Genomic DNA, 15,247 nt, shown 5'->3' on the forward strand with positions numbered 1-15,247 from the left:
TCACCTTAACCAAGCACATTTTCACTGGTCCCTGATTTATTTTTTTCAGTAAAGACTGAAAATGTCATGTCATTTTAGCTGTGAAATAATAAGAAGTTCCTTTGAATGGAGTAAATGATTATGATCTGGGATGCCCCGAGAGCTTTTCTGATCAATAAGGGGGCCACGATGTCCCGGACTTTGGGAAGGCCTGGGCCTCATTTGAAAGCTAAGGTGAGAGCAGAGGGACGATGAAGGACGATGCCATGCTGTGACGTCACCTGCATACCCTCTATAGAGTCTAAAAAAAAGTCAATATGCAATTCAGCTTCTCAGTTATTTCAGAACATGTCTCATGATATCACAAAAATCTCATTATATTCACAAAAATAGACAACTACACAACTGAAATAATTGTGAATACTTCCTGAACCCAGTTTTATTCTGTCCCTCTGCTGCGCTGCCTTCATACATGTGCAAAACCCTCCCTGTCTGTCCTAACCCAACTGAAAAGACAAAAAAAAAAAATCCATACGTTTGAAACGCTCGTTACAAAATCTCTCCCCGGCTGCGAGTGCGCCGAGGGACACCAAAGCACGCTAAAGACAACACCATGAGAAATATTTAGTATCAGAAAAACGCCTCGTGTCCCCGGAGAGTCTGACAGAGAACAAGAAAAAAAGTGGGAAAAAAAAGTTGAGAGAAAATTGGAAGAAAGAATAAAAGGAAGAGCAAAGCGTGGATTGGAAAAAGAAGAAGAAGAAGAAAAAAAAGGGGCTCCCTGTCAGCGTTTGGAAACAGTGATTCATGGGGAACATTTGTCCTAATTACAGCAGAACAACGCGTTTGTCGCTATTAATCATTTTATGTGTTGTGTTTGTGTAAACGGGGGGAGGGAGCGGAGTGTGTGTGTGAAGGAGGGAGAGAGATCAGATCAGTGGCCTCTCAGGTTGAAATAAATTGCCAGGATGATGACGAGGAGGATGATGGCGCCCAGGATGAAGACCAAGACCCGGTTCTGGATGATCCTGAAGGGGAGACACAGAGAGAAACAGAACCATTAGGAAAGAGTTTTAGAACTTTATTTGTCTAGTAAAGGTGCGGTTCTTAGATTTGGCGGCGTTTTGTTGTGGAATGGAAACCCAAACCCCATGTTTAGTTTATATTTACAGAATGTATACACTGCCTGAGTAACCTCTTAAAAGCTGAAAATAAAAAAAGCAAAAAAATAGCGACGAAAACGGGGATGAAAAGGCAGCAAAAAAGCAGCAAAAATGCATCAAAAAAGTAAAAAAAAAAAAAAAGAGACGACAACACGGCAAAACAAAAACGATGAAACAGAGCGATGAAAAAGCAACAAAAAGTGACAAAAATGTACAAAAAAGTCAAAAGAATGCCAAAAAAGTGACAAAAATTAAGTGAAAACATAGCCAAAAAAACAAAACAAAGTGATGAAAAAGCCTCAAAAAGTGACAAAAAAGTGACAAAAATGAAGCAAAAACACGACAAAAAAAACTATGAACCAAAGTGATGAAGAAAAGCCTCAAAAGGTGAAAAAAGTGGCGAAAACATGACAAAGCAGCAACAAAAACGCAACAAAAACACAACAAAAAAAGCAATGAAAAGTAACAAAAAACGATAAAAAGAGACAAAAACACAACCAAAACGCTTCACAAATGTGACAAAAAAGGCGGCGACAACGTGGCAACAAAGTTACGATCACTTTTGTAGGTCTTAGCTTTCAAATTAGGTATTACACTGTTGCTCTCCAGTCGAGAAGCTAGTTAGATTTGGGTAAAGCCGAACCGGAGAAAATGCGCTTGGTTCAGGTGGGAGTTAAGAGGCTGTCAGTAACTGTTGTGATCTGCGGCTTAGTCGGGTCGAGGTTCATCAACACCATGTGCCCAAAGACAGAGATCAGATGACGACATGAACATCCTGAATGACCAGGTTATTCTATCAATGGATTTCTTCTTCCCTGATGGCACGGGCATATTCCAAGATGACAGTGATTCATCGGGTCCCATACAACCTTCATATGTCTTAATACGACCTACAGCCATCCTATTGATCGACCAAAGCTACAAACTTCCACCTAAAACCCGCCAGACTTCGCACGTACAAACACACGGCAGCCATGACACATCAGCCCCACACAAACGGCAGACGGCCCCTAAAACTTTATTTGCACAATAAAGTGGAAAAAGTGGCTCACTACTTTCCTGGAGCTAATAAAATCGTTGAATTACAGATGGAATTTACCGTAAAACAACTTAACGCGTTTAAATCTTTTTTCTCCCCGCGGTGACCGGAGTAAACTCCACTTTACTCAAAAGAGGGGGGTAAAAAAAGAGAAAAAGTGAAGGTGGTGAAGTGTGTCATCTTTCCAAAACACACAAGAACACGCTCGCACGGATCGGCGAGCCCTCCACTGCCCCCTGACAAATGGGAGAATTATCACATTTGCTGACATGGGGAGGGGGAAGAGGGGGGTGTCCCGAGCAGCAGGGGTGTGGGGCGCGCACTGTCCACTCCTCTAAGCAGGAGATGAATAGCCTATGTTGTGGCCATTTATCACCGGAGCAGAGGAGGAGGAGGAGGAGGAGGAGGGTAGTGGCTGTACCCTCTAAAGCCCGGTCACGCTCACGGGACGTCCAGCCAACAGACGAACAGCAGCTTCGGCTCAGCAGGTTACAACTGGCCTGTTGGTCCGGAGCCAGGGCCGTAAATAAAAGGCAATGCTGACAGGGCGGTTGTGAGGGGGGGGCTAAACAGTAGGGGGGCCCAGAGACATTCAAGGCAGTTACGCTTAAAATATATGAGATGAAATTAAACACTTGTGTTTTATGTTCTGAAGAAAAGCAGACACAACATGCGACATTAATCTTAAACGGACTCACAACTTTGAAACAGCTGCAGTTAAGTGTTTCCACAGTTAAAGCCTCATGAACAACTATTGCTTTCAATAGTTTTTATAAAGATAATGATTTTATGTGTTAAAACCATCCACCATTTTTTCTTTTATTTCAACACCATTTACACTGTAGATTCTCACTAAAGGCATTGATTTATGAATGAACACAGATGGAATTATGCTTTAAATGAAAAGAAAGTTGAAATAGATTCTTGAAAAAACTGCCTTTTTCTTTGATTACTGCTTTGCACTTCTGGCCTTTTCTCAATGAGCTTCACGATGTCGTCACCAGAAATGGTTTTCACTTTATAGACTTAAACTATTTCGACCTTGACGACCTTATTATATGAGAAAATGCAAGAATTAAAGGGTGGAGTTATTTCACCCTTTTTTGTTTCTTACATAATCCCATGTGTTTATTCATACTTAAATGTCTTCAATGAGAATCACTCAAAGAAAATACTGCTGGAAATAAAGAAAAGCCGATACATAAAAAGCGTCTCCAAACTTTTGACCAGTATTATATTTATAGAGACCAACATCTCCATTTCAATCACTCTCTGGTCCTGTTCTGTGCCGTGTCGCCATCAATGAACGCACGCAGCTAAAAGGAAAAGTTTGTTTTCACTATTCTATAATATGTGATTCTCTCCAAGGCCAATTCGAAATCCTGACCAGCGTCTCTCACTCCATACTGGGATTTCTTAACAAAAACAGATTAACAGTGTTATACAGTGGTCCCTCGTTTATCACAGGGGTCATGTTCTAAAAAATAACCCGCAATAGGAGAAATCCGCAAAGCAGTCAGCTATAAAACCCCTCACCACACACTTTATACACTTTTCTCACTAGATCACAGGGGTTCTCCCTTATGCCTGGTGTCACTGTGAGATTTTTAGATTCACATTTCAGACGTGGGGATGGAAAAATCGTGAGCTGCTCTTGTCTCCGCTGTGCGATTGTTCAAACTAAGAGACAATCGTAGCTACGACCAATGTTTTACCGTATCAGTTTCAGGCATCAGAAGGCGAGTGTTTAGCTCAGGCGAGCGCCACATGCCAGCAATGTTTATTTAGAGAAAGTCCTGTAAAACGCAGAGTTGGACCCTGTTGCCGTGACTCTGCGATGTGCACTAATGTGTTGACGGGACACTAGAGGATGGCTCACTCTATGACTAGCCAAACAGGACGCAAAACACAATGTGCGTATGGCGTTCATGCACTGTAAAAAAAGCATAAACACGCGAAACAGAGGGGCAGCGAAAGGTGAACACGTTTTAGCGAGGGACCACTGTAAATCAATCTTCAAGCTCCAAAAGAATATTTTAAAGCCGTAATTACAAAAAACCCTGTTCATATAGTCCAGCATAACTGACTTTTTTCTTTTAGAGTAAAAATTATGACCATTACGTATCTTTGAATTATCTTCATAACAAACAAATCCATTACACTCAAACTTCTTACATTTTCTACTCACTGTTTCACACATTTGTGCCATCAGTTGTTAGGGCTGACGCATAACAAGACAAGATCATAACAAAATGATCCAGCGCGAGGTCCGAGGGGAAAAGGAGCGTTTCATTTGTGGCTAAGCTGATTGGCTGAATGCGAGTGTAGCGCGGATCCCACAGAAACCTCTTCATCAAACGTTATTTAGCGCGGCCACGTCTCCTACTATTAATTGCCATTCATTATTTAGCGTGATTATTTATCCCAGTTAAACACTCCGAGGAGATGCGGCGGCTGTGATGCTGTGTGTACATAGAGAGTGGGGGCAGCAGCACTGGGAGGAGGTCTTCAGTTTGTGTTGGGAATCTCTCTGATTTGGAGCTCGGATGGTGGCGGCGGCGGTGGTGAGACACTCGACGCTTTTGGGGTGGAGAGGAACAAGAAGTTTGAGGAGCAAATAGATCACTTTAAACATTTATGACCGGAGCTATGAATCCGCAACTTTGGCTGTGAGCTATGTTTTGAATTAAGTCTCACTCGCCACATTCACACATGAGGGAGAAGGCTCGAATTACTGACCTTCCAGTTTAAAGACGATCACTCTACCACCTGAGCCACTGTCACCCAAAAAAATGAACAAACTCTATCATCATTACACCAACCAAAGACAAAATATAACAGCTTTGCAACTCCACCAGATATCACAACAGTTAAGACTTTTCCCACCAAATGAATTAGAGCCATTTCTTGTGGAGCCACAACTCTCATCTGTGTAACGTGACCCGCTGTGAGCGACGTTGTGTCAAAGTGTAACCCGAGTTTGTAATCTCCAGGACTAATGCCGCCATATTTCATGTCAGACCAGGGGATTGTGGGAAGTGTAGGAACAGAGGGTTCGTTAAACTTAGGCGCAGAAAGAAGGGAGGCAGAGATGGGTTTTTCTATAACTCACACAGGGCTTGTTGAAATAAAGAAAGCTTGAAAACTTCCCTAAAAAATTTAACCTGTTAATAAGGGCCTCTAAATGTTGGTAAAAGCATTTCATACATTTCATTTCAGCACCAGAATAACCCAAAAGAACTATCGCAAGAAAGACTATCCAAAAACATCAGGCCGAAAAAAAGGAAGCCATCCAAAAATTGGGCAGTGGTAAAGGGGGAGAACACGGTTTTCCTCCGCCGAATGGTTGATCCAGTCCTGACACGTGGCCAGACAGAACAGAACTTATCAAACCGGATCCATCCGCGGGCTCTGACATTTGACATCCAGAGAGAGGAGAGAGGAGAGAGATTGACCCACATAGACACTGCACTGAGCCTGTTCCCCTGTGATCCCCCATTCCCACTGTCTGTCTGGACCCTGCTCTCCCACAGGTGAACGTCAACCAGGGGACAGGCCATTGGCTACAGGAATTTGTCCGTTGTTGGCAGCCAATAAGATCAAGAGTTACAGGAGCACCAGCTGGTAATCTAACAGAGGACGATGTAAAAGAAGAAACCCAAGACAGTACTAATCAAAAAGCTTTAGGCCCCAAGAAAAAAATGCTCAGCACAGGGGGATCCTTAAATAAATAAATGCAAAAATGCTATAAAATATTGATGATGTTCCTCACTTGCACCACTAGATGGAGTTGTGAGTAACGGGAACCTCAGCATTTTCAAGTCTATCTTGCTTGTTGCGTGCGTTTAACACACTGTATATAGGATGTCATGGCTAAATAATAAACTTTTGGACAATGTAATAATGCTAACAAACACTTCTTCTACTAATGTCCCTGAGGTACTTTGTGTCCACTACTCCCCCTACTGGCATATGTGGAAATCACATAAAGAGAGAGAGAGAGAGGGAGCACCGGTAAGGTAAACACAACGAGCTGAATGATGGAAATGGACAATAAAACCGTGAGCGATAGAGGGATTAAGTGCTGAGGCAGAGCTGCAGAGGAGAGAAGGGGAAGAGTGTGTTTGAGGAGCAGGATGGAGGGAGAGCCGTCCCGGGGAGGCACACACTCCGCAGAGACACATGAAAATAATGAGGACTTTTCTGTCAGGAAAGATTTACAAAATCGTACCAGTGTTATTAAAATTTAAAATCTCCCAGTTTTTTTTTTCTTTTTTGCTTTCCCTCCCTGGTCTCTCCCTGTTCTGTTGCTGCAGCAGCACAGCCTTATTACCAGCTCTAATGAGCGCAGGCACACACCTCAGCGAAAAGTCAGGCCCTGGTCTCCAGTGCCGGGGTCCCACACGCAAACGACATAAAGCAGCGCTGTCTCATGGCTCTCACAGGCGACCGGTCAGGCGCATCCCTACACCCCTCCCAAAACACAAACACCCATCCCACAAGGACCGCACAAACCCGACAAACTTAGTAGCCGAGTTGCATCTCTCTGGCCCTTCCCCGATCCCTCCTTTTTCCACTACCAGACCAATAAAATAAAAATCAATGGCTGTCTGAGCAATTCTGGCTCTCCTCCCTCCAAACCCTGGGAATATCCGGCGCGGGGGAGTCCGGCGGAGGAGGGGAGGGGCGAGCAGAGGATCAATGTGTTCACAAATGGTTTGAGTGATGGACATGGAGGTGAAACGCTGGTGGGGGTACATAACTAATGCATCGACTTGTTATGGCAAACTAATACAAATAAATGTTTCATGGAGATAGAGCACGTACGCACAGATAGAGGGACAAAAGGTGGAGTCTGTGATCAATCCTCCAAAAGAAAGGTGAGAAACGTGCGACGACACAATCAAGTGAAAGAAAACGAGAAGAAATCCTGAACAAACGCGCTGGGCTCAAGTTGCTGCGCACAGATAATGACTTGACCTGCTTGTTACAGAGATCTGATCCTCTGTATGTTCTGCCTATTGGCCCCAAGGGGGTCTTCAACATAAATGATTTTTTATACACACAAAGGGCGAGCTGGAGTACGCCTTTAATCACAAGCTGTTTACTGAAATCATTCAGAGAAGTGTGTCCAACATTAGGGTTGTTCCCCAGTGGACGATATGTGGACAAATCCTTGTAATAAAATATATTTACGAGGTAGTTAATGTCTAACAGCATACTCCATAGTCAAAAGGGAGATACCTCCAATTATGTATTCTATACCATAGCAAGGCCACGTAAAACCACAAGGGGTCGGTATAGAAACAAATGATGAGTTTTAATGTTATTTATTTGAAGCTTGCAGCTGCATGCCCCTTCAGGTGGACATCGTTTTACAATTTGTAACGTTAATATAAAGGATGAGACAGTAATGCCTGGGATTATGGGGCCAGGGCCGCTCAGGATTTTGCCTGGTGCTCCCTCTGCAGGCAACAATTGGAATGGCACTCAAAAAAACAAATCAGCTTCTGCAATGACTTTTCTGGAAGGAAAGTTATGGCGCTGTGATGAACACACGGATAACAGAACTGCTCAGAGCGGATCCAATGATGGAGTACGATAGTTTTGGTTCAAAACTCACAAAAGATTCAGACTCACAAACGATTTTGCATTATATTTCTTTGTCATAGGTTCAAGAAAGACCTGCCTTATTTTTTTACAAGAAAAAAATAAAACTATAGAAAAAGGGGATTGCTTTGCTTTCTGTGTATTTGCCATATCTCTCTATTCAGATAAAAGGAATCACCACAAAAACAATATACACTTTCTTTGTTCTTCAGATATTGAGCCATTTAAGCTTCCTCGATTGAAAGCACGGGACAGATTTCTATGTAGAAGACACCGTGTATTTCATGTCAGCCAGATTCCTTCTGTCTCCCTCTTTACTGTATCATCTCAGAGCAGGAGAACAGCACCGGGCTCTGGTTCATCCATTTTTTATTTGGCGGCTAACAACCCCGGCCAGAAGCAGCAGCCTAGACTGGGACCAGCAGGAAAAGTGAAGCAGTGAGAGCAAGATGGCGAAAGAAAGAGAGGACCGAGCGTAGGAGGAGAGAGATGAAACTACGGAGAAAAGGAAGTATGGAGAGAGAGAGATGTGAAGTGAATACATTGCATACAGTGTGTCTGAAATTTTGAAGAACTTTTTCTGCCGCTAGCGTTTTGAGGTAGCGGCTGTAGCTCGGTGCCCGTTGTCCCAGTGTGATGTACAGGTGGCTTTCAGAGCTCTACATGGATCGTTCCCTCACACAAACCCTCGCCCTCCGCCGTCGTCACCTCCATCTCCTCATCCTCCCTCTTGTCCCCAACGCTTATATCAGGTATGGTACAGCCGCACTGGCCTTACTATCTCGCTCCAGGGCTGTGCCGCCGTGGTCCCGGCCGTTTCCTCTGCTCTAATGACGGAACAAGACCAAGCGAAGTGTCTTGCCTGTCGTTAGGCTTAACGCTAATCTATCTCGGCTGTAAGCAGGCAAAAATAAACTGTAATGACAAGCTGTCGAATATCAGCATGGCTACATAAATACTTAACAACTGGAGAGGATGGGATGCCCGAGTCTGTGTCATATGAAGTAATGCCAATGTTAAATGTGCCAAAAACAATCCGTCTGTTTACAATTTAGACACTATGCACTTGCTGTGGAAGTACCGGCCATTGGACTTGAAGTATCATCACAGGCCGATAGCGTGTTCAGGCCATACATTAGAAATCAATTCTTTAGGATGGAATACATGTAGGATGATAAATACCATCGACTTATATGATGAATGATGAATGATGAATAACACGGTCTTCATCCCTCCAAAAAAATAAATCTTAAAACTAAGTAATGAAACAAACACAAGGCGAGACCACCGCAGACAACGCCTTTGCCCAGTGAACTTTCACTCCGTCGCGAAAACAAAAACACAACACCTCTGCGTGTTTGTGGAACCATAAAATCCCCTTGTATTTTCTGTCTAAGGCCTGGGGGCTCGCTGCAGATCTGATTACGAGCCCCGGTGGGACGAGGCTGAAACACTACTCACTAATGCGGGGACACAAATGATGCCCTGTTTAAAATTGTCAAGACATATTGAATATATGTTTCACAAATTCGAACTAGATCCAAACTTTACAGAAGAGGGAGAAAGAAAAAAAAAGAGGATGTGTTTGGGCCAGTGTGGCGGGGCGGGGAGGATATTAGTGTTTATGTCTGAGTGGTTTTATTAACTGGTAAAGGGAGATGTTTGTTTGCAGATTCGAACTGACTCTCCAAATATTTGCGCTGAAATCCCGCGTGGGTTCAGCTTTGCATCCTGTGAGTCTCCAGACGAACACACCACGTTGCAGTGTTGCCCACCAGCGAGAACTCCAACACACGTACGCACGGCGGAAGTACACACACGCCTTCACACTTTTCGTATACAAAGTGGGTGTGCGAGAAAAGACAATTTTACAATATTTGCTAAAACTGCAGTGGAACTAAAAGTGGTGCATCTTGTATCAGAATTCTAGTTTTTCAGTTCTGATCTTTTGCTTATGTTTTTGTACAGACCTGCTGTGCTGAAATGAAAGTCAAATGAATGTGTGTGCAAGTTAAAGAGGTGACCCTATGACCTGTAGGAGTACCAGAGCATAAGAAAAGTACTCAACTTCTTCCAGGTTTCTATAGTTCTACAGTTGGACATACAAAAGTCCTGTTTTCATTATAAACGAACTTGCTGGACATCACTTTTCCAACTTGCTACACATCATTTGCAGGGTCAGAAGGTCGCGTTTAAAGTGAGACCGGCCGAGGTCAAGTTCCTTACGACAACAGACCTTTCCTTGAACCTGACCTGCGACCTTTAGGCTCTGTCCTGCAGCCCCTGAAAGAGGAAGTCAGCCAGAGTTCAAAGTGTCAGGCTCCAACTGCACGAGAGATGTTTGGTTTAACAGGCATGTGCCAGTCTGAAGCATACGTCCGTGGAAAAGTGTGAAAGTGACGGGAGCGCGTCTGGTGATCGCGTGTGAAGTTATGGACGTAATAGGGATTATGTGGACAATCAAGTGCACGGCGGCTGAGGAGGGTTCAGCTGGTGAGGGGTGCGACTGGGAAAGGTGAGCAGGGGTAGAATGTCATCCACCAACCCGCAGTTTGACATTACAAGGGAGGCTTTAGTCAGTCTGAATAATCCATGCTTTTACATTAAAATTGCAGACCAGATTCCCCAGTCCTATAAGAGCTGAGAGACAAGAACAGAGTGCACAGAATTTATGGTTCGACAAATGAGGCACACCTAAAGTACGGATCTAGTTAAATATGGACGGGTAGAAAATAACCATCAGGGCGACAGGCATTATAGCGCTGACTGTGTTATTGACTTGTTGCTGCTGCTACATTTGCTTAGCGGCCGTGAGTTTGATCAATAGAATAGAGCGCTCTGAAGCTCTGCTAATCAGGGCCTGCAGCCACAGGGCCAGCCTTATGTGGGAACATAAAGAAGGGTAAAAGAGACACCTACAGAGGCAAACTTTAGGGGGCTGGTGATGACGGCCTGAGCTAATTGACCAAGAGTTCTCATTCATATGATGCATGTGTTTCTTTTGCTGCTGGAGGTAAACTCATGCTGTATTCTCTCCTTTTCTGAGCAGCGGTGTGGGCGGCAGGCGCCAGGAGACATGCAGATTGTTGCTTCACCTCTACTTTCGCGGTGAACTGCAGTTCAAAAGTCAAGGGGCATTCGCTCTGCTCTGGGACTTTCTGAAATGCAAGAGCCAATCCATATTTGCAAAATGCAATTGTGAGACCTCAGGGGGCATCCCAGATCTTGACATGTGTACCGAAGGAAAGCACTAATCTAAGGCATGCTAACATAATTATCCAGGGGGGAGTCTATGGTTAGCATTTAAAAAACATGAGGGTAATGATTTGAAAGTGAGAATGCTCCTTTTTGGGACAAGTCGCTGGTGTAAAAGGTGTAAGCAGTTTGTTGTGGTCAATCCACCTGATAATATTGTCTTAGAAATCAATGCAGTCGAATAATCCCAATCGGTCGCCATATATTCCTCACATCACTAGACCAGTGTGGAAGCCGGTGGGAAAATCATGAGGGAACTGTGCATCAAATATTAACGATCCAGTTTTTTTTCTTACTATGGCGCTTTCTTTCCCCCTGACGTCCGTGGCCACCGCTGCTGGAGGAGACTTCCAAAGGGAACCAAAGGGAGCAGGTAGACACACAGAGAGGCCAGAGGAGACGGAGAAGGCGAGGGGGGCTGTATAGGTGTTCGATATCGTCCTTTGAGTGGCCTGAGCTTGGTCAGATTCAGCAGAGCCACGGTCTTGATACAGTTCCCAGAGAGTAAACACAAACTTGTACCATGTTTGTGTCATTGTTTTCCTACACTTTCTCAAAGCTCCTTTCTGTTGCGTCGTCAGTCGGCAAAGTGGGATGAGGCGTCCAGTGACACGTGTGAAAGCTTGTGGCTGCAACCAATGCTTTGAGTTTTTATTGTTAAGTAAAAAAAAAAAAAAAGAGCATACTGATCGACGTGCACAGAAATGTTAATTTTATGAGATAAAAATGAATGCTTTCCTCTAGTGAAGCAAAAACCCTTGAGGCGAATGGCAGAAGAAAAAGTAATGTGCAAAAGTAAGCAGAAGAATAGTGCAGAACAAGGCTGGAAACATTTGCCCGAACATTCTTTTATAGTTTTTCAAATGGACAAACTTAAACAGCTTGTCAATGGGGCAAGTGTGTTCTCCCGTCTTTGGCACCCCCCGAAATGCCAACCTCCTTCATCACAGCACAAGTGAAGTGCCGGGTCAGCAGCGTCGCCCCTGGCCTTGCTGACCAACAGATATTCTCATAATCACCTTGCTGCTTCTTTGCTGTCGGGACCAGCAAACTGTATGGATCCATCCGTCCTGCTGCCTGTGCTCCTACCAGGGGCTTTAGCGAGCGGGCCCTGCTTCGATACATTAAAAGTGCTGCCCCGTGATCAAACGAGCAAATACCTCCCGGGTCAGCAAAGGGCTACCCCACGTCAGTTAACAATGCAGCATTTAAACATCAGTCGTATGCAAAGCGGCCGGTACACAGGGGAGGAGCGGGCGGCAGGAGGAGGCTCAGGAGTAGAGCCTGGACCGGAGAGATAATGAGCCCAGAACAGCTCCTGCACACGCTTCAGGATGAAGAGATCTGGGCCTACAGCAACAGCACCAAATGCAGCGTGGACCGTGTTACTTCACTTAAACTGGAAACACTAACAATCTACAGCCAACGATCCTGATGTACCATTGTTACAGTATCTGTAGTGAATAAGAAATGAGGCCACCTGGCCCTGGTCCTCTCTAATGTCTGAAACAATGGATAAAAAACATATATATACACAAAATATAAAATTACAATCTTTTATATCTGCAGCTAATTGCAAAAGAGAGACGGCTAAAGAATACAACATATTCAGAGCACTAATTAACGATTTGCATACCAAAGGAATGCTATAGGATCTTTACAGTGGCCACAGGCCGACATGCATTACATACAAATCTGTTTTGATCATATACAGGTACTCGTCATGTTGTAGAATATCATGAAAAAGTGCATTCACTTCTCTTATTCAACTTAAACTGTGAAACTAGTATATGATATAGACTCATTACATGCAAAGTTACATATGTAGCCTATATTTGTTATAAATTTGATTATTATGGCTCAGCTTGTAAAAACCCCAAATTATAAATCTCATAAAATAAGAATATTTTGAAACTGGACTGTAAGCCATAATCATCAAAATTTTAAGAAACAAAGGCTTGACATGTTTCACTTTGCATATAATGAGTCTGTATCATATACTAGTTTCACAATTTAAGCTGAATAACAGAAGTAAATGCACTTTTTCATGATATTCTAATTATATGACGAGCACCTGTACAGCACTTTCACATGTGTTGTTATATACGTGCCTGCTGCAAAAATCAAAATAGTATAGATGATCCTTTAATAATGAAGGCAAAAGGTGAAAAGTCTACTTTCCCGGCTTATCCCTCTCTCGCCCTGCCCACTGCTTGGTTAACCGACTGACCTGCAGTCAAAGGATTCTTTGTGAGCACGCTTTGGCGGATGGCCAATCAGATCCTCCGGCTTGTCTCTCACAGAGGAAAATGGCGCCCCTGGTATGCCATCAGTGGCACAAATGTGCAGACAGTCTGACTGCTGAGGCAGCTTGGCTCACTCAGGTCCTTCCAAAACTATGCCTGAGGAATTACCTGTTTGGCCCCTGGCCAGAGGGACGCTCCTACCAGGGCCACACTTATTTATCTGTTTATTCACTTACACCTCATGCACAGGGATGCCTTCAAAAACTTTACTCCTCTTTCAAATCCACTGCCACAGGTTCTGACAGCACTTGTCTTTGAACCAGCTCGGTTCACTGTGTGCCATGGAAGCCCATCTGAAGAAACGCAGGCCTAACACGTGTCTATTTTTACTGTCTATAGAAGCAAACTTCCCTGAAAATACTGGAAATGAACTGCAAGCATTTTTCTTTAATCCAAAAAATAAATTAATTAAAGCCTCCATGAAAATTGAGAGAATGTTAGCTGTATTTTCAGAGTAGGGTTATAAGAGTACTCAGTAGTAACAATACCCAAGAGTGAGGAGAAATCAAACACAAATGAACACAAACACAAGAGTACAAGTTATGACTAGTTTACGCTAAACCAAGATCACACCCACAGTACTGCACGCCTCGCTGTTGGATGCAGTACACAAAACCTGCAGAGACAAATACATCTGCTCAACAAAGTGCCACTTGTGACACATCAGCCGAGGAAGCAAATGTTTAGGCTGCTGCCTCTGAAACTAACTTCTGACAGCAGCACATGATGAAACAGTGCACATCCAAAATTATTCTCGCACTTCTCAGAACCTGCTTAACCTGCTGCAGCCTGGAGCGCGCCCCTCACCCTCCCCTAGAGAGGCACACAAGAAGAACAGGCCAAAGAAAGTACAGGAAGAGGGAGGAAGAGGACTCCAGGCTAATACAGAAATGCTGGAATATTTAATGCCTTGGCTTTTGTTGTTTACTTCAGCTCACTGTAAAGTCTACACTCCACGCATTGATATATACTGTGTACATAAGCACTCAAATGGTCTTCCATGTTTAGAGCCCAGACAGATTTGGCGTTGTCTGCGCGTCGTGTGTCTGTGAGCAGGACGGAGCGAGCTGACGAGGATAGGCGAGACTTATTTCACACCCAGAGGTGAGCCAGGGAGCAGTAACAGAATCTAGCCATAAAACACGGAGGGAGTAGAGCGAGGGGTGGGAGGGGTTTGCGGAGGTTGCACAGGGGGAATGACTATAGCCCATGGTATAGTGTCCACCGCTCCTTCACACCCCTCCCACATCAGTGTTCTCACAGTTATCCATTATCAAAAAGCCCTGGCTCTGCTGGGCACGTCTGACACACAAGCCCACGTTAGACGGGAGGTCTTAGTCCAGGGGCTGTAAATGAAGCAGGTGCAAACACACGAGCAAATGCCTCCGTAATTCAGCATAAGCACTGCTGATTGATTTCTGTATTTACAGTAAGCCTCTGTTTAAGAATACAGTGTCGGTTTGTGAACTCGAAACAACCAAGAATGGTGAACTTTGCAGATCCCGACAGATTCAAAAGTTTGTCTCCTCCCCCTCAGTAATTCACAGCGACTTTGTGGCACAACATCATCATGTGGAACAGATGGTTTGCTTTTAATATTTGGACAATTTATTCACTTGCAAAATAGTAAGATAGGCTTCATGACAGGAACTCTAATGCAATGAGGAAATTGCTTCTTCTGAATGTATACACATCTTGAATAAACACAAGCATTGGCCTGTTAGCAAACTAAATGATACACACAATGACGTAAACAGACACAGTACTGGTTTAATCTGGGAAAAGCTCTCCATATTTCTATTTCACTGTAACCCTTTCAGCTCCACAGTGTTATCAAAGGGTGTAGCTCTCAGGAGGGGGTCCACACCTCAAACGCTGCCACTGCCGTCAGGAAT

The 15,247-nt window shown here is 44.0% G+C and overlaps 1 protein-coding gene across 4 annotated transcripts in view; it reads right to left on the minus strand.

Annotated features, from left to right (window-relative positions):
- Nucleotides 1-423: 423 nt before the first annotated feature.
- The window catches only part of vti1a (vesicle transport through interaction with t-SNAREs 1A), a 105,182-nt gene continuing 90,358 nt past the window's right edge, over nt 424-15,247 (minus strand). For all 4 annotated transcript variants that reach the window (XM_079577882.1, XM_079577884.1, XM_079577881.1 and 1 more), the window contains one exon: nt 424-1,007. In XM_079577882.1, coding sequence (XP_079434008.1) covers nt 914-1,007 — 94 coding nt within the window. In that variant the 3' untranslated portion in view covers nt 424-913. The remainder of the gene's footprint in view (nt 1,008-15,247) is intronic.

The sequence above is a fragment of the Gobius niger genome, assembly GCF_951799975.1.
Source record: "Gobius niger genome assembly, chromosome: 19".
In the NCBI taxonomy this organism is placed as follows: Eukaryota; Metazoa; Chordata; class Actinopteri; order Gobiiformes; family Gobiidae; genus Gobius; species Gobius niger.